This window comes from Hibiscus syriacus, unplaced genomic scaffold (genome assembly GCF_006381635.1).
Source record: "Hibiscus syriacus cultivar Baekdansim isolate YM2019G1 unplaced genomic scaffold, ASM638163v2 tig00008843_pilon, whole genome shotgun sequence".
In the NCBI taxonomy this organism is placed as follows: Eukaryota; Viridiplantae; Streptophyta; class Magnoliopsida; order Malvales; family Malvaceae; genus Hibiscus; species Hibiscus syriacus.
The window spans coordinates 347,386-370,634 of NW_024062175.1; the positions used below are offsets into that span (position 1 = coordinate 347,386).

The 23,249-nt window shown below is 34.8% G+C and overlaps 3 protein-coding genes across 3 annotated transcripts; 2 read left to right on the top strand and 1 right to left on the bottom strand.

Moving 5' to 3' along the window:
* Nucleotides 1–1,989: 1,989 nt before the first annotated feature.
* LOC120202465 (probable carboxylesterase 18) lies at nt 1,990–3,120 on the bottom strand. Its single transcript, XM_039202877.1, has one exon. It carries the CDS (start codon nt 3,118–3,120, stop codon nt 1,990–1,992), a length of 1,131 nt encoding a protein of 376 aa, XP_039058808.1.
* A 5,069-nt stretch (nt 3,121–8,189) lies between these two features.
* Nucleotides 8,190–10,403, top strand: LOC120202512 (poly [ADP-ribose] polymerase tankyrase-2-like). The gene is made up of 2 exons (XM_039202932.1): nt 8,190–8,361; nt 9,490–10,403. Exons 1-2 carry the CDS (start codon nt 8,243–8,245, stop codon nt 10,097–10,099), a joined length of 729 nt encoding a protein of 242 aa, XP_039058863.1. The 5' UTR covers nt 8,190–8,242; the 3' UTR covers nt 10,100–10,403.
* Nucleotides 10,404–14,633: 4,230 nt separating this feature from the next.
* LOC120202474 lies at nt 14,634–15,676 on the top strand. Its single transcript, XM_039202885.1, has one exon. It carries the CDS (start codon nt 14,686–14,688, stop codon nt 15,637–15,639), a length of 954 nt encoding a protein of 317 aa, XP_039058816.1. The 5' UTR covers nt 14,634–14,685; the 3' UTR covers nt 15,640–15,676.
* Nucleotides 15,677–23,249: the final 7,573 nt, after the last annotated feature.

Below are 23,249 nucleotides of genomic sequence, written 5' to 3' on the forward strand. Positions count from 1 at the left end.
ACTCGACTCGAGCTCGACTTGAGTTCTTAATGAGCCGAAACGAGTTACTTGATACTTGACTCGAAAAGCTCGCGAACAATTCGAAAATATAATATATTAAGATTTTATTTTTAAAAAATATAAATTATTAATAATATAAACATTTATGTGTGAACTTTTATTTTAAATACAATATAATGTTTTTATGTATTTAAAGTTTAAGTTTGAGGTTTAATTAATTTATGTTTAAGATTTTTTTTTATTTTGAGTTTTTTAGTTTTTACGAGTTTTAATTCAAGATTTTGAGTTTGAGTCGAATTTGAAAATTTTAAGTTTGTGAGTTTTTGAGTCTAGTTGAGTTCAGCAATATTTGAGTTCGACTCGGTTAGTTTACAACCATACATATAAAACATAAAAGTCAAAATTATAAATATTTAATATTCAAATTTTATAAACATCATTTAAGTAACATAAATATTTTAAAATTCATCACTACATAAACAAACATTAGAAATAGGTGTAAACAACATTTTTTTTTTGTTAGTACGTCAGTTCACCGTGTTGCACCAACCATATCCCAACCATAAATTCGGTTGAGGTGATTAAGATTAAGGGTAAAATATATATTTAGTACTTAAACTATTAGTTTTATTATCTAAGTTTTTTATTTTTTTTTAAATCATACTTATTGTTTAGTTTTTATTTCATTTTTTTATTCTAATGTTAAAGTCTTAAAGCGTTTAATACCCAAACTATCAATTTTGGGTTGTTTTTGTATTTAGAGTTTCAATTTTTTTTCTTAAAATTTAACGTTAAATTTTGAACATAGATACTCAAATGAAATAAAAATTAAACTTTAGGTATGATTTTGAAAAAATTGAAAGTTTATGTATTAAAAAAATTAAAATTGATAGTTTAGGTACTAAATATGTAATTTACCTTAAAATTAAAATTGAATTATTTAATATTAACCCATTTAAAATATTTTCATTATTTTAATGTTATTTTAGTTTAGATTTTATAATGTTAGAAGATTTATTTTGATTTAGATTTGAATATATTCCAATTCTTCATATATTAATCATAATGATTAATTTTAGTTGTAGTTATATGAATATATTGATTGTAATTATAATTTTATTTATAAATTATGATTATGTAAATATATTGATTATAATTTCAATGGCAACTTAAAATTTCATCTACTATCAACAAATTTCATAATTCATATAAGCATGATCATCCAACAATTGTTAAAATGCCGACATAAATAAAATAGTTCAACCATAAAAAGCTAAAAATGTCTAATAAAATTTTAAACTATATATATATATATATATATATTTCAAATGAAATAATTTCTATATATACATATTTAGACTATTTTCAATTTTCAAATTAAAATGATTGGATAATCAAAACTTAAAAAAAAAATTAAACGTATTTATTAATTATAACCCACTAGCTGGAACCAGTTCAGCTTTAACTAAATAACACAGTCGCACTTTAATACATTTGATAGAAAAAATAGATTAAAGTAGGTCCTGACTATAGAGTACTACTTTATTAAGTCCTTAGACTATTAAAAGTTATAAAATAGTTCTTTTATTATAGAATGTTGTTTTATTAAGTCCATCGACTATTAAAAGTTACAAAATGATCACCCGATTATTCATTATGTTCAAGAGTCATCCTTTTACGTTAAAAAATAGACGGTTGTCTATGCTAGACGTTAGTATGATAAGTGAAAAATGATAGTCGTTTGAGGTTTTAAGATCAGATTTTGTCATATCACAGTCAACGGGTTAACGTTAAGCTCAGAATACCGTCAATTTTCGAACGAAAAGGACGAGTTTGAAACATAATGAATAGTCAAGTGATCATTTTGTAACTTTTAATTATTAGGGGACTCAACAGAGTAATACTCTATAGTCGAAAGACTATAATATAATTTCTAATAGTCGAAGGACTTAATAAAACAACCAATTTTGAATTTTACCAAGTAAACAACTAATTAAAAGAGGAAATACACAAAACAAGAAGAAAATATATAAAAGAAAAGATCCCACACAGAATTGGTAACCGGATTAAGCTGGTGCGTGGTGGTGATGAAACAGGTTTGAGGTCAGCAACTGTTGATGAAGAACACTTTGCGATGAACTTGTTTATTTGGATGTGTAAATGTGAAGCCTCCAGCAATTGTGGGAAAGCGTAGAACGCATGGATCATGTTGGGATACTCCGTCAAGCTCGCCTCTTTTCCCGATCTCAATAGCCATTCATAATACCTTCTCTGCCAATCTTTCAACGGGTCAAATCCCCCCACCACCACCATCGTCGCCGGAAAATCCAACTCCGATATGTCATCTGCGTTGGGACCGCTCACATTTGCCGCCCCATGGTCTCGGTTCGACCCCTCCGGCAAATACGCCTTCCAGCACCAATCCGTTCTCGGTACAGATACAAGTAGTAGTGGATCCATCAGCTTAATCTCCGACTCGGTTCTCTCTTCTCCTCCGAAAAATGGTTGTATCGAGATCAGCCCGATGATCTTCACTGTTCCGAGTGCTTTGGTCCGGCATGCTCGGATTGCCACGTGGTGAGCCAGATTGGCGCCAGCGCTGTCGCCTGCGAGGAAGCAGCGGGTTCGGTCGGCGTTTTTGGGTAGGACTGTGGTCCAGTTTTGGTCGATGAAGTTGACGGCGTCGAACCCGTCTTGGTGTTGCGAAGGGTAGCGGTGTTCGGGAGCTAGACGGTAGTTGACGGAGATGACGATAGCCGAGAGTTTGGAGGCGAAGTTACGGCAAACCAAGTCGAAGCAGACGGAGGCGGCGGTTAGGAAGCTGAAACCGCCTCCGTGGAAGAAGACAAGAACGGGGAGGAGTTGTCGGTTGTCGGAAGGGGTGTAGAGACGAACCCAAAGGCTGCGAGCGGCGTCGATGGAGATGTCGGAGGATGAGATGGAGCTGGTGGAGGCGGGAGAAGTCTGATAGTCGAGGAAGTGGATGAGACGGCGATTGGCGGTGCCATTGGGTCGGAAGGCGATGTCAGTGACGGCGGAGATGATTGAGAGTGCGAGTTTTACAGTCCAAGGCAGCGGTGGCCTTGTGAGTTTACGTTGATGAGGCTTTTGAAGGAACATGTTTATTGCTAGTGTTCAAAATAGTCAAGGGGAATGGAATGTATTATATATATATATATATATAGAGAGAGATGTTCTATTTACATAATATAAATTATTTTAGTTATATATAAATTTAATATCATTGGATAAATGAAAATAAATATTTAAGATTGATTCTTTATTCTCCCAACAAATATTTTTTTATTTGTTAATCTAACAGTCTATTTTCACTCATCAAATAATTTTAAATTTATATAAAATTAAAAGAGTTTTATATTGTGTAATGAGACTTATTCCCATATATATTTTTCGCTAATTTATTTATATTATCACATTATACCATAATTTTATATTAAATTATATCACTCAGTCGTTAAGACACTAACGAGATTAGAACATGAATATTCATATCAATAATAGCCATCAAAACAATGTTAAGTTATTGATTTAAACATAATGACATAATTGAATGTAAAATTAAAATAATATGTTATAATAAACATAATTAAAAATTTGATAATATATACAAATCAACAAACAAAATTTAATAATATCTTGTATAGTTTATCAAGAATATCCAAGTGGGATGATCTAAAAACTTTCAACTGTACAACCGAATTATAATTGAAATGAATGCATGGCTCCGTTGACCGGATGACAGCACTTGCAAGTTGAAGCCTTGTTGGTGAGGATTAGTCGCCATTGATGCATGCATGCATGCAACATTTCATCACTTCAACCATACTCCATTTAATTCCACTTTAGGTTGAGGCGGCCACGTTATTAAAGCAAAACTGTCAAGTGCGTGTGAGATTGATATTAGGGAAGAGACGGAATAATAGTTAGTGACGAATCTAAAAATATCATTAAAAAAATAAAATAGATACATATATATTAATAATATTTTTTTTTGGGATATGTTGAATTTTATTATCAAAAGAAAGCAGAAAATTGCTACAACAAAACAAGAGCCAACAAAAAATCCAGGCTCTAAACAATTCCCCACCTATCACAAAGAACCCTATTTACATCATCATCTCTATTAAATAACCTGCCACTAATTTTAATCTGCACCGTATCTCTAATAACACCAAAAACATCATCCTCATATTTAAATACATTCCAAAACAACCTATAATTTCTTTACTCTGATATACAATATATATGTGTGCTCCCCAAGCTATTCTAAGAATGAAAGTAAGCAAAGATTTACCTTTGAAAAAACAAACAGCCCAAGCCAACTCCTCTTCCCAGCGGAGAACCTGTATGGAAACATCACAATATCGCAAGATCGTAGCCCAGACCTTCTTTGAAAAAGGGCACTCGGAAAAAAATATGATCTCTAATTTCCATTCCACCACCACAAATACCACAAAGGCTTTCCACCACCAATCCCATTCGAAGCAATTTGTCCCTCGTTGGAAGTCTTCCTAGTATCGCCATCCAACATATAATAGCAAACTTTGGGACTTTCAAGGGGAACCAGATAATCCTATGCCAAACAACTTTATTTTCACCCCTAGAAACAGAGGACCAAATCATAGATAACTTGATCCCTCGCACATCAATAGCAACAAACAAAGATCGAGCTTCCAATCGAAGAGCAAGCAAAGACTGAAAGATCTGGTTGGCATTGACCTTGCACCCCACCTTCCAGAAATCCACCCCCTTAAGCACATACACTTTTATCCAAACAACCCATAAAGAACTCTCCCCAATCAATATATTCCTTATAAGCATAAACAAACAAACCTTACTCCAAGAAAACATGCTCTTCACGCCAAGACCCAATTTTGATTTTAAGGTACAAATTTGCTTCCAACTTACTCTAGCCCCAATAGCAGTCGAATCACCCCCTTCCAGAATAATCTAGCACAAAGCTATTCAATATGAGCAATAACAGCTCGAGGCAAAACTAATTGGTGACACCAATAATTTGTAATGTTGTATAAGTCAGCCTTTATTAGTTGAAGCCTCCCAGCATAACTAAGCTTTTTGCTAGCTCATTGACCATGTAAAACCTTAATCTTCTCAATAAGAATTGCACAATCACTCTCAGTCAACTTCCTTGTCACTAAAGGGACACTAAGGTAGAAGACTGAGAGTTTACCAACAGAGAACCCTGAAAATTCCCGAATAGCCTCCAATTGAGCCACACTAACTCCAGAAGTAAAGAGCTCACTCTTCCCCGCATTCAGTCTAAGACCATACCACTTATAAAATTGCTATAAGATGCAGTGAACTCCCACAATCGAATCCAGAGAACATTTACAAAATATTAAAAGGTCATCTGTAAAACACAAGTGAGTCAATCTCACATTCTTACATTGAGGATGATACCCAAACAAACATTTCTCAGCAGCTCTATCCAAAAGCTTGGAAAAAATATTCATAGCTAAAACAAAAATGTAAGGGGAAAACAGATCCCATTGTCTTAATCCCCTAGAACCCTTCAATAATCCCACCAAGGAGCCATTAAGAGGAATCGAAAATCTAGGTGTCGTAAAACAGGCTCTAATCCACTTCTTAGACAGATCAGGAAGGCCAACAACATCCAAAATACTCAAAACAAATTCCCAACTCAAAGAATTAAACGCCTTATGTAAGTCCACCTTTAAAGCGCATCTAGGAGACAAAGTCTTCCTAGCATATCCTTTAACCAACTTCTGGTCAAGCAGCGTATTATCAATAATACTTAGGCCCTTCAAAAGAGCAGTCTGATTCAGGAAGATCAAATCTGAAAAACCAAAGCCAACCTCTCCACCATTATCTTGGTGATGGTCTTGTACACAACCGAGCAACACGAAATAGGTCTGAAATCTTTCACCAAACATGGGTTCAGGACCTTAGGGACAAAAACAACCACCGTAGAATTAAAAGCCGGAAGAACAGAGCAAGACTAAAAAAAGGAACTAATTTCCCTCACAAAATTAGGTCCAACCACATCCCAATCCGCCTTAAAACACAAAGGAGAAAATCCACTCGGTCCAGGGGCTTTATTATCTCTCTGCGCAAAAATCGCCATTCGAACATCCTCAGTCGTGACCTCACGTACCAACAAATCACTAATAGTCCCGAGAAGAAATTCACAATTACATTAACCATACCATCAAAAGTATCGAACCTATTTCCCTGTCCATCTTGAATGTCCCTAATAGTATTCTTCTTATGCATAGTAGCAATAATGTAATAAAAAAACTTAAAACCCTTATCCTCCTCTTCTAACTAACGAATCTTTGCCTTTTGCTTATAAAAATGAAGCTCTGCAACTTCTAAATCAATCAATTCAGACAAAAGAAAATGTTCCTTATGAGCATCCACCCCACTATCATCAAGCCTCAAAGAAAGGTTACACAGCTGCTGCTTCTCTAACTCCTCTCTTTTCACAACAACTCTCTTCGAAATATCACTCAAATTCTTCTCATTTAAAGATTTCAAACAAGGCTTTAGTATTTTAAGTTTTTGAAAAAGAATATGCATAGGACTTCCCTCTCTAGGCTCATCCCAAGACCTCTTAACCACATGTAGGAAAAATGTTTCACCCAAAAAATGAAGAATTTGAAGGGCTTAGGCTTGCTAGTAGGAAGGTCCTTAGCAAGGCAATGATCCGAGTCACCCGGAGCCAAAAATTCCACCAAAGATTCTGGAAATCTAACCGCCCAATCAGAATTAACAAGGATCTTACCCAACTTCCTTGCCAAAAAATTATCGCCTTATCTATTCGACCAAGTAAATTGAGGACCATTATAGGGATGATCCATAAGATCCAAATCCTCCAAGCAGTCTTTGAATTCTCTAATTTCAACCCCAAAATGAGGAATATAGCCATCATAATCCTAACTCTCCATTGGGTTTATAAAATCACCTCAATCACCAAGGGAAAATCCCCAACAAGTCTGCTTACAGTTTTCAATTGTTGCCAAAGCATTCTTCTCTCAATATTAGAATTACTACCATAAAGAGTAGATACAAGCACCTCATTATCCATCCATTTACCCCTTATTGTGATCACCTGACTATCAATAGAAAAAGGAACCATATCAACACCCTTCTTCCAGCAGAACTATATATGCCCATTAGGAATAACACTGCAATTTGCACAAACATTCCATTCATCTAAAACCCCTGAGGAGATAATAGACAACTTAGCCTCTTTCACCCTTGTTTATAATAAACAAGCCACCTCAATCTGAAACAAATTTAGCCTTCGCAGAGTCCTACCCTATTTCTGGGGATTATTAAACCCCCTTACATTCCAGAATCCAAAAAACATTGCACGTTAGAAGACAAAAAACCTCTTGCCATACCACTAACAACTTCTCCACTCCCTCTAGCTTTATCCAAATGATCTTTCTTTTTTGATTTCAAATCTTTCAACAATTGAGCAACTCCCATAGAAGCAGCTCGAAGCCTTCTCGGCCATATTCAATATTTGACAAAATATCAAACTTATTGCTTGAACTAATAAAAGAATATTTGCCCTTATCCATGTTTTTTAACCGACGACCCAACATTTGACCCCCACAAGGCCTTTCGAAGACCTCTCCACTGTTACAGTAGCATAAAAAACAGGCTGCTTGTCAACAACATCGACAACAGGTTCCAATTGATTAACAAAAGTCTGCTGCACTACACCAACAATCTCTCATTTCTCATTAACATCAACTTATCAATAATCGACTGAACTTCACCAACAGTTTCCACATTCTCATGGACATCACCACCAGAGGAACCAACATTAATAGTCGACTTAACCTTCCGCACAACAATGGGAGCTTGCTCAGGTTTCGCTGGGCAGTACCTATCCGAGTGCCCAAAAATGCTACACCTCGAGCAACATGGAGGGAACCAAGGGATAACAATCCTAATTGTCACAGTTAACCCATCACCCAAAATAACTTCTACCTCCTTAGGAACCTTAGAACCAACAGTAACTTTAATGTACTAAAACGATAAAAGTGATAGTTTAAATACTAAAACGTATTAAAAATGATAGTTTAGGTACTAAACACGTAATTTATCCTTATTTTTAATGTGAGGGTTTTATGTACAGTATTGTGAGTTACAGGCGCTGTCGTAACTATCGAGCTGCGAAAGGGAAAGAGGAGGTGGGTATCGGAGTAGTTCGGAAAAGAAAAGAATGAGCGGCGGCGGAGATATACACGCGGCAGCTAGGTCAGGCGATCTTTCAAAACTTCAATCAATTCTGGCGTCCAACCCTTTGGCCGTAAACTCCAGAGATAAGCACTCCAGAACTCCGTATCCTATTCTTATTCTATTCCTATCCTTCCTTCTTCGTGAATAATTTGGAATTGTTCGTGTTGATTTTAGCAGTATTCGGTATAAAATTTTGTCTTCTTTTTCTCCATCTGCCTCTTTTTTGTTTTACCCAACGAATTGCAGATTGAGAAGTGAATTCATCATTATTTAAATACTGTTAGTTGTATGCACTCGAGGTTTGATCGATCTTTTAGACCATTTTTTTCAGATTTCGTGGTGTCTTTGCTTGAATGCTCAATCGTAAAACAAACATTGAATAAATTCTCAAGTGTTGGGAGTGGGGCTAGTCACCATAAACAGATGAAATGTTCTTGGGGTATTTTATTTGTGAGTAATCAGATATTTCTGGCTACTGAATGAATTTTAGCATTCTCAAATTAGCAACACAGATTAACCCGGATTCAACCCCGAATCCGTGCTTGTGCTCAAATTTCTCTTTCTTTAATCATTTTTCGTACTGATTAGTGATCAGAGGATTACCTATACTAGGCTAGTTTTGCTACCATGATTGTATTTAAGAAATGCCTCCAAACATGAACCAACTTACCTCAGTAGTTAAAGTAATTGTTGTTGTTACTAGAGATAATGAGTTCCAGCAAGGTGATTGTGCATACATTACCGAATGGTTGAGAGTATTTAGAACAAATACTACTTTGTAATCACTTAGCTTAATAAAAAAAGAAATGCCTTCTACTTTTGCTTATTTTTTCTTTTAGTTCCTAAAAGGTAAGGCCATGGGGGCTTAATTCTGTGCAACTGTATGAACTATTCTGATTGGAACACATTATACTTGTTTCTTATCCTGAAATTTAGATGTTGGAAGTGTTCTATACGATGCATAGCCTAATTAGCTACCCATTTCGACTAAGAAAGAGATCCTTAGTTTGGAATAGTAACACGCTCAAACTATGTGCGTCGCTGCATTGTGCCCCCTTTTTCTTGGTCGTGACGTATATATTATTGTCGGCATCTACTTAAAATCGTTTCCCGGTAAATATCATCAGTGACGGGATCCTACTGTTCACCTCGCATTCTACTATAATTTTCTGCATGATGGCATACTGGTTTTCTATTTGTCTCCTTGACATTGGTAACCCTGTAATATAGACTGCATTTAGCAGCATGGGCTGGGCAAGCACTGGTTGTGAGTTATCTCTGCAAGCATAAAGCTGATGTCGGTGCTGCTGCCATGGATGACATGGGTGCGATTCATTTTGCAGCCCAGAAAGGGCATCTAGAGATTGTCCGAACTCTGCTCTCGGAAGGAGTTTCGGCCAAAGCCACTAATCGCAAGGGATTCACTCCGCTTCACTATGCTGCACAAGGGTCGCATCTAGAAGCAATCAAAGTCCTGTTAAAGAAAGGTGCAAGTCTCAGTGCCAAAACAAAAGCCGGGAAAACCCCACTTGATCTTGCAGTAAGTGAAGAAATTCGCTCGTTTCTGAAAGAACGTGAACAGTCTCCCATGGAAGTAAATCCGGGCGGTAAAAGGAAGGTTGAGCAACCTGATTCTTCAAGGCCACCATTGCCGGAAAAACCAGAAAAATTTGCTGATGAAGCTACCACAGCCGATCAAGATGGGCAAGAGGATGAGGGTTTAAAAAGGAAAGGTGATGAAAATAACCAGGAAGCCTTATCGGAATATAAGAAACCAAGAGTTGTTCTTAATCACCTAATCGACGAAGATGACACTCAAGAAGACGACGAAACCTCTTGAGGACACTAGAGCAGAATGAAGACCATCCTCGAGCATTGCTTGATTACAAGATGGTGAATCAATCAACCAACGCTAACAGTAGAAGCAGTAGTGCCTTGTGATTAGTTTTAGATTAATTTTTGCCATTTGTGTTGAACCATTCAAGTTTCATCTTTCAATGATCAGTAATGTTGTGCTGGAGATTGCCATTTTGTTGAAGTGGATAGCTATGATAGCAGAAGCATTTATGCAGTGATACTGAACGCTGTGTATAACAGTGTTATATGAATTTGGTATAGTATGCCAAGCTTGTTTTTTGTTTAAACTTTGGTTTGCCAAATTATATAATTTGTTTAATTTTAAGATATATATATCAGCCTCAAATTAGTTAAACAGGCGTTTAAACAAGTTCGATATTTAAATTTCACCCGGACTCAACGAAACTCGACTTGGTTGAGTCGATTTTTAATTTTGAAAATTTAAGTTTGATTTATATTGGGTCGGGTTTGAGTTTAAGATAAAAAAAATCTGAGTCAATCTGACATAATATTATAATTATTTGGCAATTGCAATGATACTTATATCTATTTTATTTTTTCATTTAAGCCCTTATTTTACCTAAAAAAAATTATTTAAGTCAGGTTGGATATAGATTTCAACCTAAATTCAGGTTATTCGGGTAGGGTGAGATCCTCTAAAACTTCATATCGAGTTTAATGTATTGTAACAATCTATTAAACTAAGATCCGATATACAATCTTTAACCTCTTATGTTATCAAACAAGTTTAAATTGTTATTCCTAAAGATCTATGGTTTGAGTAGCTGCACTTACAGAATGTATGTATTGCCAACGATCCTTAGTATATTCCTTTATTTTTTTTTCCTAAAAAGAGAGTTTTTTCGTGCGCTTAGGTGACATTTGAATTTTTAGTCAACTGTGTTCAGAATTGTTGATAGAATGGGGTTATTTACTTTCTGAGTCACTAAATTTAGCATCAGATATCATGCAAGTCACTTTCCCTTGCGTAATTCTAATGGAAAAATTGCCTTAGCATGCACACACGATTCAGCATGAAATCCCAAACTTTACTTTGTTTAGAAAATGTGGTCCATATATATGCATGCTGAGTTAGCTTTTCTGTTAAAAGTATGCTACATGCCAAATAAGTCGAATAATTATTATTTGTGTAATTATCTTATTATTATTGGTTTATCAATTTATTATATCTTCTTGGGAGTTAGTTTATTATTGGAAGTTTATTAGTATTAAGATCCTATTTATTAGTATTTTAGAAGCCTTACTTAAGTAGGGTTGCTTGCTTAGTAGGTCTTTTATTTTCACAAGGTATGTAACCTCTAGTTAAAGAAGCTTATGATCAAAACGAGTCTGAGGTTTGGAATTCCCTTCGACAAGTTCTGTTTGATAATCATATATGTCATAATCGTAGAAGAAATAATAATCAAGGACAGAGCCCTGTGAAGCATCACCCAATGACTCGATTGTAAACAAGGGGCCATAACAAAGTATTTAACGAAATTAGCATAAATGATCTGATTTGTAATGGTAAAAGTTTAGTGATGTAATTTGGTGAATTTACAGAAACGGGGCATATATGAAAGTCGATACCAAGTTCAGTGACCTAGAATGTAAATTACCTTGTAGAATGCATTAAATTACTCGAAGATATGGTAGCGAAAAGAGCTATTTAACCTCATTATTATTTAATTACCAAGTTCAGTTGTCATCACCATCACCATCACCATCACCATCACCATCGTCATTATTATTTAATTTAATATTTTATTATTTCTTAACAATCCTGATTTTCTCTACAGGATGGCTCTCATTACATGATTTATACACCATCTGATCCACTTCCATTCGTTGCTGTCAAGGTAACTACAAGTATACTTGAAAGAATTACTGTTTCAGAGTTGAACGTGGCCAGAGGTTCAATTTTTTTATTGAATTGTATTGTATGCTCTTGCGTTTAAAGCCTGTATGTAAATTAATGCATACAAGAAACAGATTGAGAAAGAATCAGTATGAAGTTTATCATGAACTTGGATGCTGATGATGCTGGCTTTGGTTTCTGCAGGATCAGAATGGACTTCTGCAAATTGCTGATGATGTAAGTAACTTTTTACATTTTGCTAGAAAAATTATCGAAGTTTTGACTTTGAATACTTTGTCCTCTAGTTTTTAACAGGGTAATAAGTAGTCTATTGTGTTCATGTTCTGTTATCAACACTATCATTTTGCAATGTAACGCTCTTGCACTTGGTGTTCACTTGCATGTTAGTGTGCATGTTCATACCGACTCTCATTTAGAGGCCATAAGTCGCTAACTTAAATAACCTTCCGGTGTGATTAAATACACATAAGTTCCATCTATCCACTTATTAATTCCAGTATGGGAAGATGTCGCATGAAAGAATATTTGTGGTTTTGATGAAAGCCAAGGGCAGGGAGCTCTTTTGAAGGATTCATCCAAAGGGGTATCAAATGCTGAATTGATTAAAAATTCTCTCTCTCTCTCTCTCTCTCTCTCTTTATATATATATATATGCACTAAGATGACCAGCTTACTCCCATCAACTTACTGCCCCTATCCTTAATACTTCCTCTCCACTTCTTTCCAATAAAAATGCAAGTAAAAAAAGGCCGTAGGTAATTAATTTTGCTCTAAATTCAGATATTGTAAATGGTTTATTGAAGGCTATATATGGAAGAGCACAGTTTGATGAAGGGTTATATTAACTGAGGGAGGTGACTGTAAGAATTAAAGTTAGCAACTGAAATGGTGTTCAAAGAGATTTGAAGAGGATCCCCGTTCAACTCTTCAAGCACTATTAATACATTCCCAGATGGTTTGAGGAATGAGCGGGGCACATGATACCTGCAATTTTAACCAAAACATACCGTTAAGCGTTAAGCGGCACTATTGATACATTGTTCATACCCTCATTTAAGCTAATTGGAAGGTCCATGCTAAACCCTTTAGTATCGTGGCTTCCATGTCCAGCTTCTACAAATTTGGTGTTGATGTAGGAATGTGCAACATGTCCAAGGGACTCAATGTGAAGCACAGGTTGGGAGCAAGTTGAATTGGGTTGAAACCTGTTTTGAATATGATGTTCCTTAGCGTTCATTTATTATTATTATTATGGGGAAAAATATTAAGATGAAAGAAGAATAAATTTGGGGTACCTGAATGTGTACCAAAGGTAATCAGATACGTCCTTGGTTGTATTCATTTGTTCCAACAATGAATCGGATTGCAGTGAGGTATCTAAAAAGTTGGGGATCTCTTCTTTCCACTATTCCCAGCTACTCACTTCATCAAACACTTTGATTACCTTTGCGATTCTCTTATTCGGCATCGTCCTCACCTCTGTGGTGTTGAATACCAAAAAAAAAAAACAGCAGACGGTAGCTGTGTAGATGAGCCTAATATAGGGTAGCTTGGTGGGTGATTCATTGAAGAGTTAATAAAATGTTGTGTAAAGCCCAGCATTTGTAACTGTAAGATCAGGCCTCAACCTCAATGCAGTAAGCAGCTTAATTATAAAATTAAAAGGCTTAATTCTGAAATAAGTGTCCAAACTATACATTTTTTTAACTAGGTGCCCAAACTTTTTTTGAATCATTCAGGTGCCTAAAGTTACAAACATTACCATTTTAAGTACACGGGCCGTAACAACCGTTAAATTTCGCCACTAAGTGACACCTGTCAAGTGCCGATAATTTTAAAAATTGTATTTAAGTTAAAAAAATAAAATTATATATCTTTTTAAAAGAAGCCAAATTTTTCAAAAAAACTTCTAAAAAAACTCAAAACTTCAAAAAATCCAATGTCAATCCCTAAACCCAAGCTAACCGTCGTCATTTGACGTCGATCAAACCTCTGGCAGAATCTCTACCCTACTACAAGCCAAACACGACCATAAACACCATATCTCCGAAAAAGTAAACAGAAAAATCATGACCCAAAATTACGTCTTCGATGAACTCAAACCTCCCAAATTCGTGACATCCATACAATCCAATGACATGCACGATGGCCAGGGAGGCGTCAACGATAGCGATCGTAGCCAACAAAGGAAGTTAGAGATAGGGTTAAGGTTAGAGATTTGAGATTTTTTTTGTAATTTTAGAAAAAATAGATTTTTTTATAAATATAATAATTTTTTTAATTTAAAAAAAAATCAAAATTACAAAATCATGTCACGTGTCACTTAATGAAAATTTTAACAATCGTTATATTCTGGGCATCTAAAATAGGAACATTTGTATCGTTAGACACTTGAATAATTGAGCACCAACTTAATTAAGTGATTAAAGGAATCGTTATTACTTCTAGAGATCACGGATTTAAGTACCATAATTTTAACATGATGATTGAACGTTCATTACAAATATTACTTTATAATCACCTTAAATTAATAATTGTTAGTCAGAGTAAGTATCCGAACTGGATCATGTTGTTGTTTAAGTTAAAGATTTCAAAATAAAGAATTTAATGAATGAATTGATCCCCTGTTTATCACAGATGGATGCAAACCCCAAAAAGAAAAAAGAAAACAAAAGCAAAGCAAAACAAAGATGCTCCTTCTCCCACTAAAGTTGGTACGACTAGCCCTTACCCATCACCCATTCCTCCTCTCCCAAAACACCCACCACGGCCGCCGCCGCCATCACCACCATCACAACCGCCATGATCTCGAAGATGAAGAGGAGGAGGACGACGACAACGATGATCATGAAAACGATGTCTGCAATTTAAAACCCAACTTTTACAATTTTCATTGCCGTTCCTCAAAGCCGCCGAAACCCAAATCCAAAGCCAAAACCAAAACCCCATTGCTTCTTTTTCTCCCTACGAGAGAACTCATCGGCGACACATACAGTTTAGCCAACATAGCTAGAGAAATGGGCATGGATTTGCACCCTGCGCCTTCCCTTTCTCACATCATTTTCTCCTTCTCTTCTTCCTCTCCCTCTCCTCCTTCTTCCTCCTCCTCTTCCTCCGCTTCTTCCTCCGCCTTGTCTCTCTCTTCTTCCTTCTCCATGCCTTTACCCACCGGTGCAGTCTTGATTTCCTTCCCTTCACTTTCTTCCTCTTCCCTCTCCCATCTTCGATCCTTCGTTTCCCTCTCTAAAGGCCTTTTCAAGCTGGTCTTCCTCACCGCCGATGACTCGGGTTGCGATGCGAAACTCGATGATGCCCGCAACTGGGATTGCTGCTCTGTTTCTCTGTTCTCGAAGCGGACGGGCGATCGGATCGATTCCATGCAGTCGTTTTCAAGGGCCTTAGCTGGAATGGGATGGACCCTTTTCAGCACGAGGAAAAACCCATCTCTGGATTCTCTCAACACCGCTTCCAAATCGGTTTACTTGTTCAGGAAAGTGGATTCGGGTCGGGTTCGTGGAGGGAGAGGCAACGGGGAACGGCGGGTAAGAGAGCTGAGATTGCCTTCGTTGGATTTCAGGAATGCTCCTTTGAAGATTTTGCAGTATGTTGTTCTCATGACTGGTGATGTCTTTTATCTTGGGTAAAACAAATAGAATTGGCCTTCATCTTTCTTTCTTTCTTCTCTTAAATCTTCTGTTTTATTTTTGCTACTTTATGTAAATGTATTTATACTCATCCAGAAATCATTAACTTACTCGAATGCTAAAACGATTTCCAGAATTTTTCCCATTACTTCTTAGGTAGTGAAAATGTTCTCATCGGCCTCTTATCACTGCTTTGAAGTCTGTGTTCATGGAATTCTTGTGGTTAGCCCTTTTCTCTGAGTTAAACTTCATGCGAATGATGCTTCGGTTTGGAAATAATGGGATCAAGTTCATAAATTTATTGTTACATGTTTGCAATGTGCTCTTTAAATTGAATAACTTGTATAGGTAAAATTTAATTCTTGAGAAATATTTCTATGAATGTTTTATTGAGGATACATCCTATCAAAGTCAGTGTGCGATGTTGGTCGATCCAAATTAGTAAAGGAAAAGCCTCGGAGGGTAAAAGTGGTACTAAAGTGAAGAAAATAGCTAAATTCTTGTGCTGAAATGTTGATGGGAAACTTGATCTTTTTGAACAGAAATATTGACTGGAATGGTTGGCATGCATGCTACTGGTAAGATGCACATTATAAGAATGCCATCTGTAGTTGTAAATGAAGCATGTGTTTGAAATTTTTAAAAAATTAGTAATAACAGCTTTGTTTTGGGATCAGCTTGTTTGCTTATAGCTTGGGACCTAGTTAGGCATAATTTAGAGACTGGTGTTTCTTGAAGTTTCTAGGTGAAGTTGTCTTTTACTGTCACTTTGGTTTTCTAAGCGCAAATGATCCCTAGAACCTAAGCGCAAGGCTTGCGAGTCGCACTGTTTATATTATATATAAATATAATGAATAATTTTAATTTCAAAGTAAATTAATGAAATTTCTTATTAACTTTAAAAACAAATTATTATAATTTATTATTTATAATAAGAAAATATATAAAATATTAACTAAATCAGAATTTATATAATTTCTAAGTATGAGTATATTAATAAAAGTTAAAAAATATTAGTGTAAGCAAATTTGTTTTGAAATAAGAAAAGAGTTGAGAAAGTTTTGATGGTGTGTTGTCCACACAAATTAACAAATAATAAAAAACAAAAACAGTGGAAGATACTTATTTTAAGGTGAAAGGAGTTCGAGACAGACGATGACACTATCCTATTTATTAGGGGTGTTTATTCGGTTAAAACGGTGTCCGACCGAATCGAATTAATCATAATCGAATTAATCAAAAAAAAAATCTTTAACCGTTAACCGAACCGAATTTTTTTTCGAACATATTAATCGAACCGAATAAATTTCGGTTAATTCGGTTAATATCGAATTAACCGAATTTTTTTTAAAAAAATTCTAATTTATATAAAAATTAAATATTTTTTAATTCAAAAAAAGTTTATAATTAATTTAAATAATATATAATTATAAAATAAAAATTTTAGATAAATTTTTTAATTAATTAATATTGATTTAAGTTTAAAAGTTATTGGATCTTAAATTATTAATTGGGTTTTAAATGGTTTGAGCTTAGCCCATATGTTATATATAATATATTTAATATTTTTTAATTAAAAAACAGTTTATAATTAATTTAAATAATATATAATTATAAAATAAAAAATTTATATAATTTTTTAATTAATTAATATTGATTTAAGTTTAAAAGTTATTAGATCTTAAATTATTAATTAGGTTTTAAATGATTTGGGTTGAACCCATGTGTTATATATAATATATTTAATATTTAAAATTTAATTTCGGTTAATTCGGTTAATTCGGTTAATTAACCGAATTCAAACTAAATTAACCGTTAATCGAATTCTAAAAATTTTATTAACCATTAACCGACCGAACTAATTCGGTCACCGAACCGAATTAATTCGGTTCGGTCGGTTAACCGAATTAGTTCGGTTATTTGAACACCACTACTATTTATATTTTAATTATATTTTTAATATTAGTTTATTTATAGGCTATCTTTATTATATTAAAATATAACAACAACAAAAGTGAAGGGAACGACAGGCGGCGACACTATAATATTTACTTTATCAATCTATTGTTTTATAGATTAGTTTTTTTATTATTATTAGAGCAAAAGAATTACCTGATCGGTGGTGATTGCTGCGACCGTCGGTGAAGAAGAAAATCACGATGGTGGAGAAGAGAGATGTGCGATAGAGAAAGGATATTAGGAATTATGTTTGGTGATTGTATTGTATCTTTAGTATTTTTTTTTAAGTTGGGTTTTTTAATATTAAAATATAATGATTTATTAAAAGAGAAAATAACCTCAGTGACCAAAAATCTCAGATAATATACGATTTTGATCAACTTTTTTTGGATTTGCGAAAATGACCAACAAAATCGCAATGCGATCTCTAATTCGCATTGCGATCTCCACTATCGCAAATTCGCGTTGCATTTCGCGTAGCGATAATTGAAAATCGCGTTGCGATAGTTGAAAATCGCGTTGCGATTTTCCATTTTGCGTTGCGATTTTCCAGTTCGCGTTGCGATAGTCTACAGTTGTCGTTGCGATTTTCCAAATTCGTTGCGATAGTCTACAGTTGTCGTTGCGATTTTCTAAATTCGTTGCGAAAATCGCGCGATAGTTGAAAATCGTGTTGCGATAGTCTAAAAAAAAGATTTTGTTTCTTAAGAATTTTCTCTAAAAAGATAGTATACGCGCGGACGTGTCGAAGACACCTAGGACCACGACCACGACCACGACCACGACCACGACCACGACCCGACCCGAGACGGACGGCGGCGGCGGCGCGCGAGAGTCCCCCTTGTTCTCTATCACTCAATAAGGAAGTGGGAAAGCCAAGCCTTAAATACCATTCTCAATAGTGTTTTCAATACTATGTGGGATTGAGCATTACCAACACTTGTTTCCAATACAATGTGATTATTCAGGAAACAATTAACAATCATGCACCTTAAAACAACTGAATCGGCAACCAATTGCATTAGTATTATACGATTAAATATGTCATAATTAAAAGTCAATCTACAATCAATCGCGATTATTGCAATTTTAAGCAAAACATTCAAAAATAATATCACTATTTAAGGCTCAATCCCACATAGTATTGGGAACAAGTGTTGGTAATGCTCAAATCCCACGTAGTATTGGAAACACTATTGGGAATTATATTTAAGGCTTGGCTTTCCCACTTCCTTGTTGAGTGATAGAGAACAAGGGGGATTCTCGCGCGCCGCCGCCGTCCGTCCGTCCGTCTCGGGTCGGGTCGGGGTCATGGTCGTGGTCGTGGTAATACGTGTCTTCGAATCCAAAAAAGTTGGTCATTTTCGCAAATCTAAAAGTTGGTCAAAATCGTATATTATCTGGGATTTTTGGTCACTGAAGTTATTTTCTCTTATTAAAATAGTAATATAAAAACGAAAAGCGCAAAGGCGCCGTGCCTGGCGCCCGACGCCTAAATCCCGGAAGCACGCACCTATTGTATCTTGTCTCGCCTCAACCAAGTCAGGCGCCATCTTCAGTGTTTGGTTGCGCCTCGCGCCTGAGGCACGCCTTTTGAAATCAAGACTGTCGCTACGAATATGTAGGGAGTAAAAGAACAAGACGTACGATGAACTATTCGTGAATCGTTTATATAACGTTCGTTTATATTCGTTTGTTAAGTTAAATAAACGATGCTCATTTAATAAACAAACAAATACGAACGGAGGTTTGTTCAATTCGTTTATGTTCACGAATAAACTCGTTTGTCAAACCGTTCATTTCTGTTCACTAATAAGTTCGTTTATCGAACTATTCATTTCTGTTCATGAACAAACTCATTTATCCCATTTTCATTTTTCTTTTATTTTTCTTTACATTTTAAATATTGGTTAAGATAGGTGATAAAATTAAACACATGATAAAAATTAAATTTTAAACTATAAATGTTAAGGAGTTTAAGCATAATTTTATCATTTTTCTTTAGCTTGCAAATAAAACTAAAAATTGAATATATAAACTATAAATAAGACTAAACCAGTAAACGAACGCTAAACAAACTTATTCATGAACACATTCGTAAACATATAAATGAACATGTTTACAAACAATAAATAAACGAACACACATTAAAAAATAAATAATCTAACATAAACACAATATTAATATATATAAACAAAAGAACATATACACTTTCAAATATTTTTATGTGATTAACATATATATAAATTCTCACCTCTCAATCCGCCACCACTTGAAATAAGAATCATCAGACACAACACATGTTATGCACTTGTTTGCGTGTTGTACGTATTACATTTTGCACACATTTAGATCTACAATAACACCCGTTTTTGTCCGGGTTTTTTTTATCGTTATTTTATTATTATCGTTATCTTATTATTTTATTATTATTTATTATTACATATTTTTTTTGCAGGCCAAAGCCCAATACAACAAGGCCCAACCTAGGCTTAACCCGAGCCCATCATATGATAACCCAACAAAAATTAGGGTTTCAAAACCCTAAATAATCAGCTCAGCCGCCGCTTCTGTTGGACTTCCAGCCGCGCCGCCGTCACTGTTCCGGCCCACTCCGATGGTCCAGCCGCCGTTCCCGCGCCACCATCGTCATCTACAGTGAAAAATCAATCAAACAGCAACCCCATCAGTGACCAAATCAACCAAAAACCAAACCCCAAATTAAAATACCAATAAATCCCTAAATATTCGGGATTTATATCTTACAAAATCAGAGAAGGACATGGGCTATTCTAGACATCATCATCTCACCAAACGAAAAAAATCAACATGCAAAGCAAGATAAAAGGAAGGAAGCAAAGAGAACAGAGGGGGGGGGTCATTCGGTTAAAAAAAACAGAGAGAAGAACGAGACCATTCGGGTTCAGGGAGAAAGAAAAAAAAGAAAGGAGAAAAACCAGAAAAAAAAAACAAAAAGAGAAATGCTCGAACCAAACAAAAAAATAAAAAAAACAAGAGGGAAATAGAGAGGGAGGAGACCATACCTTGATCGGAGAAGTCATCGAGAGGAGGAAGGGTCACCGGTTTCTTGTTTTCCCAAAAGGTATACCTTAGATTTAAGGGTTTAGGGTCGGTTTTAGGTTAGGTAGGGATGATTTTCGGGTTGAGGGTAAAGGAGGGGGGTCTTTTGAGATGTTTACTCCCTCCGACCGCCGGGCACTGCCGTGCCGGCCGTCATGGGCCTCCGGATGGCCGCCGGTATGAGGCGGCCCTTTCTTCCCCGATGGGAAGAAGTTGAGAGAGTTTTAAAACTCTCTCACTTCCGTCTGCTTTGGATGAGAGGCAAATGAGAGGATGGATGAATGAATGCCCGTTTTTGGGCTTATGTAATTTGACCAAACGGCGCCGTTTCAAGGGTCTGGGCACCCGTGTTTTTGCAAGCATGGGGTAACTACAGTTTAGGTCCCTTCTCATTTGTAATGCTTTATTTAAGTCATTTAATGAAATTATTATTGTTTTATTTCGAGCCTTTTAGTTTTTAATGATTGCATTTCAGTCATTAATTTGTATATTATGTTGGTTGATATTATAATTTGGTTGTGATATTTATATTTATTTCGTTTTAGTCACTGTTTCAGTTTATTGTGCATTTTCCTTTGATATTCGGATTTGGTCCTGAAATTTGCAAATGTTATATATTAGTCCCTGTTCATGTTTTATATCATATTTGTCTATATTTGATTCTGGATTTAATATTTTCAAATATTTTAATTTAATCACTGGTCCCATGCATTTTATTATCTTTACTGTTATTTGAATTTGGTCATCATATTCGTATATATTCTATTTTAGTCATTGTTTGATGTTTGGTTTAATATCTATTTTATTTTCTTTTGTTTTGGGCATCTATGTTTCCTTGTTTATATTTTAGTCCTACTAATGTATGTTATGTCATTTTTGTGGATATTTGACTTTGGTCCCAATGTTTGTAATAGTTTCATTTTAGCCCCTGAGTTTATATGTTATGTATTTTGGCTGAGTTTCGAATTTATCTCTGACATTTATAAATATTATATTTAGTCACTGATCTTAGGTGTTGTGTACTTTCTCTGATATTCAAATTTGGCTATGATAGTTATAAATCTATTATTTTAGCCATTATCTTACTTTTGGTTTATTATGATTCGGCCTTCATGTTTTTGGTTATTGCAGTTTAGTCCTAGATGTTGTTTATGGTTTATTTTCGTTTCTAGTGCTTGTAAATGTTTAATATTTTGATTTTGGCTCTGTTTTTTTATTTACCGATTAATCCCTTCATATTTCTATTTATTTCATTTTAGTCCTTTGAAATTCATGTTTGTACTATTTTGGTCCTTTGAGTTTATAGGTTGTTATTTTGGGTTTTTGTAATTCAAAGTACTTTTTTGTCATTATAGTTTGGTTTGTAATATTAATTTTCTTTTATTTTAATCCCCTATGTATGTACATTTTTCATGTTATGTATTTATTTGTACCATGTGTAATTAAATATGCTTAATTTTATTTGTTGTAAATATTTATTTCACATATTCCTATTTCTATTTATTTCCATTTTTCTTTATTTAAATATTGTCCAAATACTTTTAAGAACACGTATGCGTAGAATGAGCGTGGAAAGTATCACTTGGTCGAAGTGGTGCGATCCGATACGGCATTTTAACGACATAGGAACTTGCAACAAGTCGAGTATATTTCATTAATTAATTTGTGCAAATGATGCGATGTGTGTTATTTTAAATAGTAATTTATTTTATTTTATGTAAATGTCAATCTCAAAATTTGCATTTGTATTCAATTCACATTTTAGTTAATCAATTTATTTTGTTGTATGCAAACATCAATTTTATTTATATTCGATTCACATTTTATCAAGAAGGAAATATTCTTTATGGATGAGAAATAGTCGAGTTAGCTTTCCCGATGGAGGATTGCTAATTTCGAGATTTCTTTTCGAGTTAAAGAATTTTCTCTAATTAAATAATTCGAAGCAAATTAATTAATGTTCGATAAATGGATCATAAATTAACTTTATATTCGACTCATAAATTCCACCATTTACAACGATGTGTAAGCGACACAGTACCAATTTTGGGCGTTGCGGGGTGTTTACCCTTCCCCGCACGTAACCGACTCCCGAATCCATTTAAATGAATCTTTGGTAATGCAGACCGAATCTTGTCTTAAAAAATGATTTTTCTTAAAATTGTTTTAAAAGACGTTTTTAGGTATTCGACCTACCTAACCCAAAGGTTGATGGCGACTCTTTTTAATTTTATTCAAATCAATTCAAAATCACCCATTTTTCCAAATTAAAGTCATAATTGTTTTTAAAAATAATATTTAATTGTTTTACAAAAAATGGTTATGACAGCTTGGCGACTCCGCTGGGGACATCTTTTTTTTTTTTGAGAGTCAGGCTGTATGTCGTTTACATATTGTCTTGGTGGAAATTATGATTTCTAGTTTTTAGTTAACTTATGATCCATTTATTGAAGTTTTTAATTGCTTCATTTTTAATTATCATATTAACATTTTATCTTTTTGCTTTCAGCTCAGTCCAAGTTTTTGTCGAGTTTTTTTCTTTTTTCATTTTGAGTCAAAGGTAGGTATGT

What these genes read in the sequence shown, in the direction of transcription:
- LOC120202465 (XM_039202877.1), bottom strand. Translation starts at nt 3,120, where the DNA reads ATGTTCCTTCAAAAGCCTCATCAACGTAAACTCACAAGGCCACCGCTG.
- LOC120202474 (XM_039202885.1), top strand. Translation starts at nt 14,686, where the DNA reads ATGCTCCTTCTCCCACTAAAGTTGGTACGACTAGCCCTTACCCATCAC.
- LOC120202512 (XM_039202932.1), top strand. Translation starts at nt 8,243, where the DNA reads ATGAGCGGCGGCGGAGATATACACGCGGCAGCTAGGTCAGGCGATCTT. An exon ending in GATAAGCACTCCAGAACTCC is followed by an intron (nt 8,362 to 9,489) that starts GTATCCTATTCT and finishes CCTGTAATATAG; the next exon opens with ACTGCATTTAGCAGCATGGG.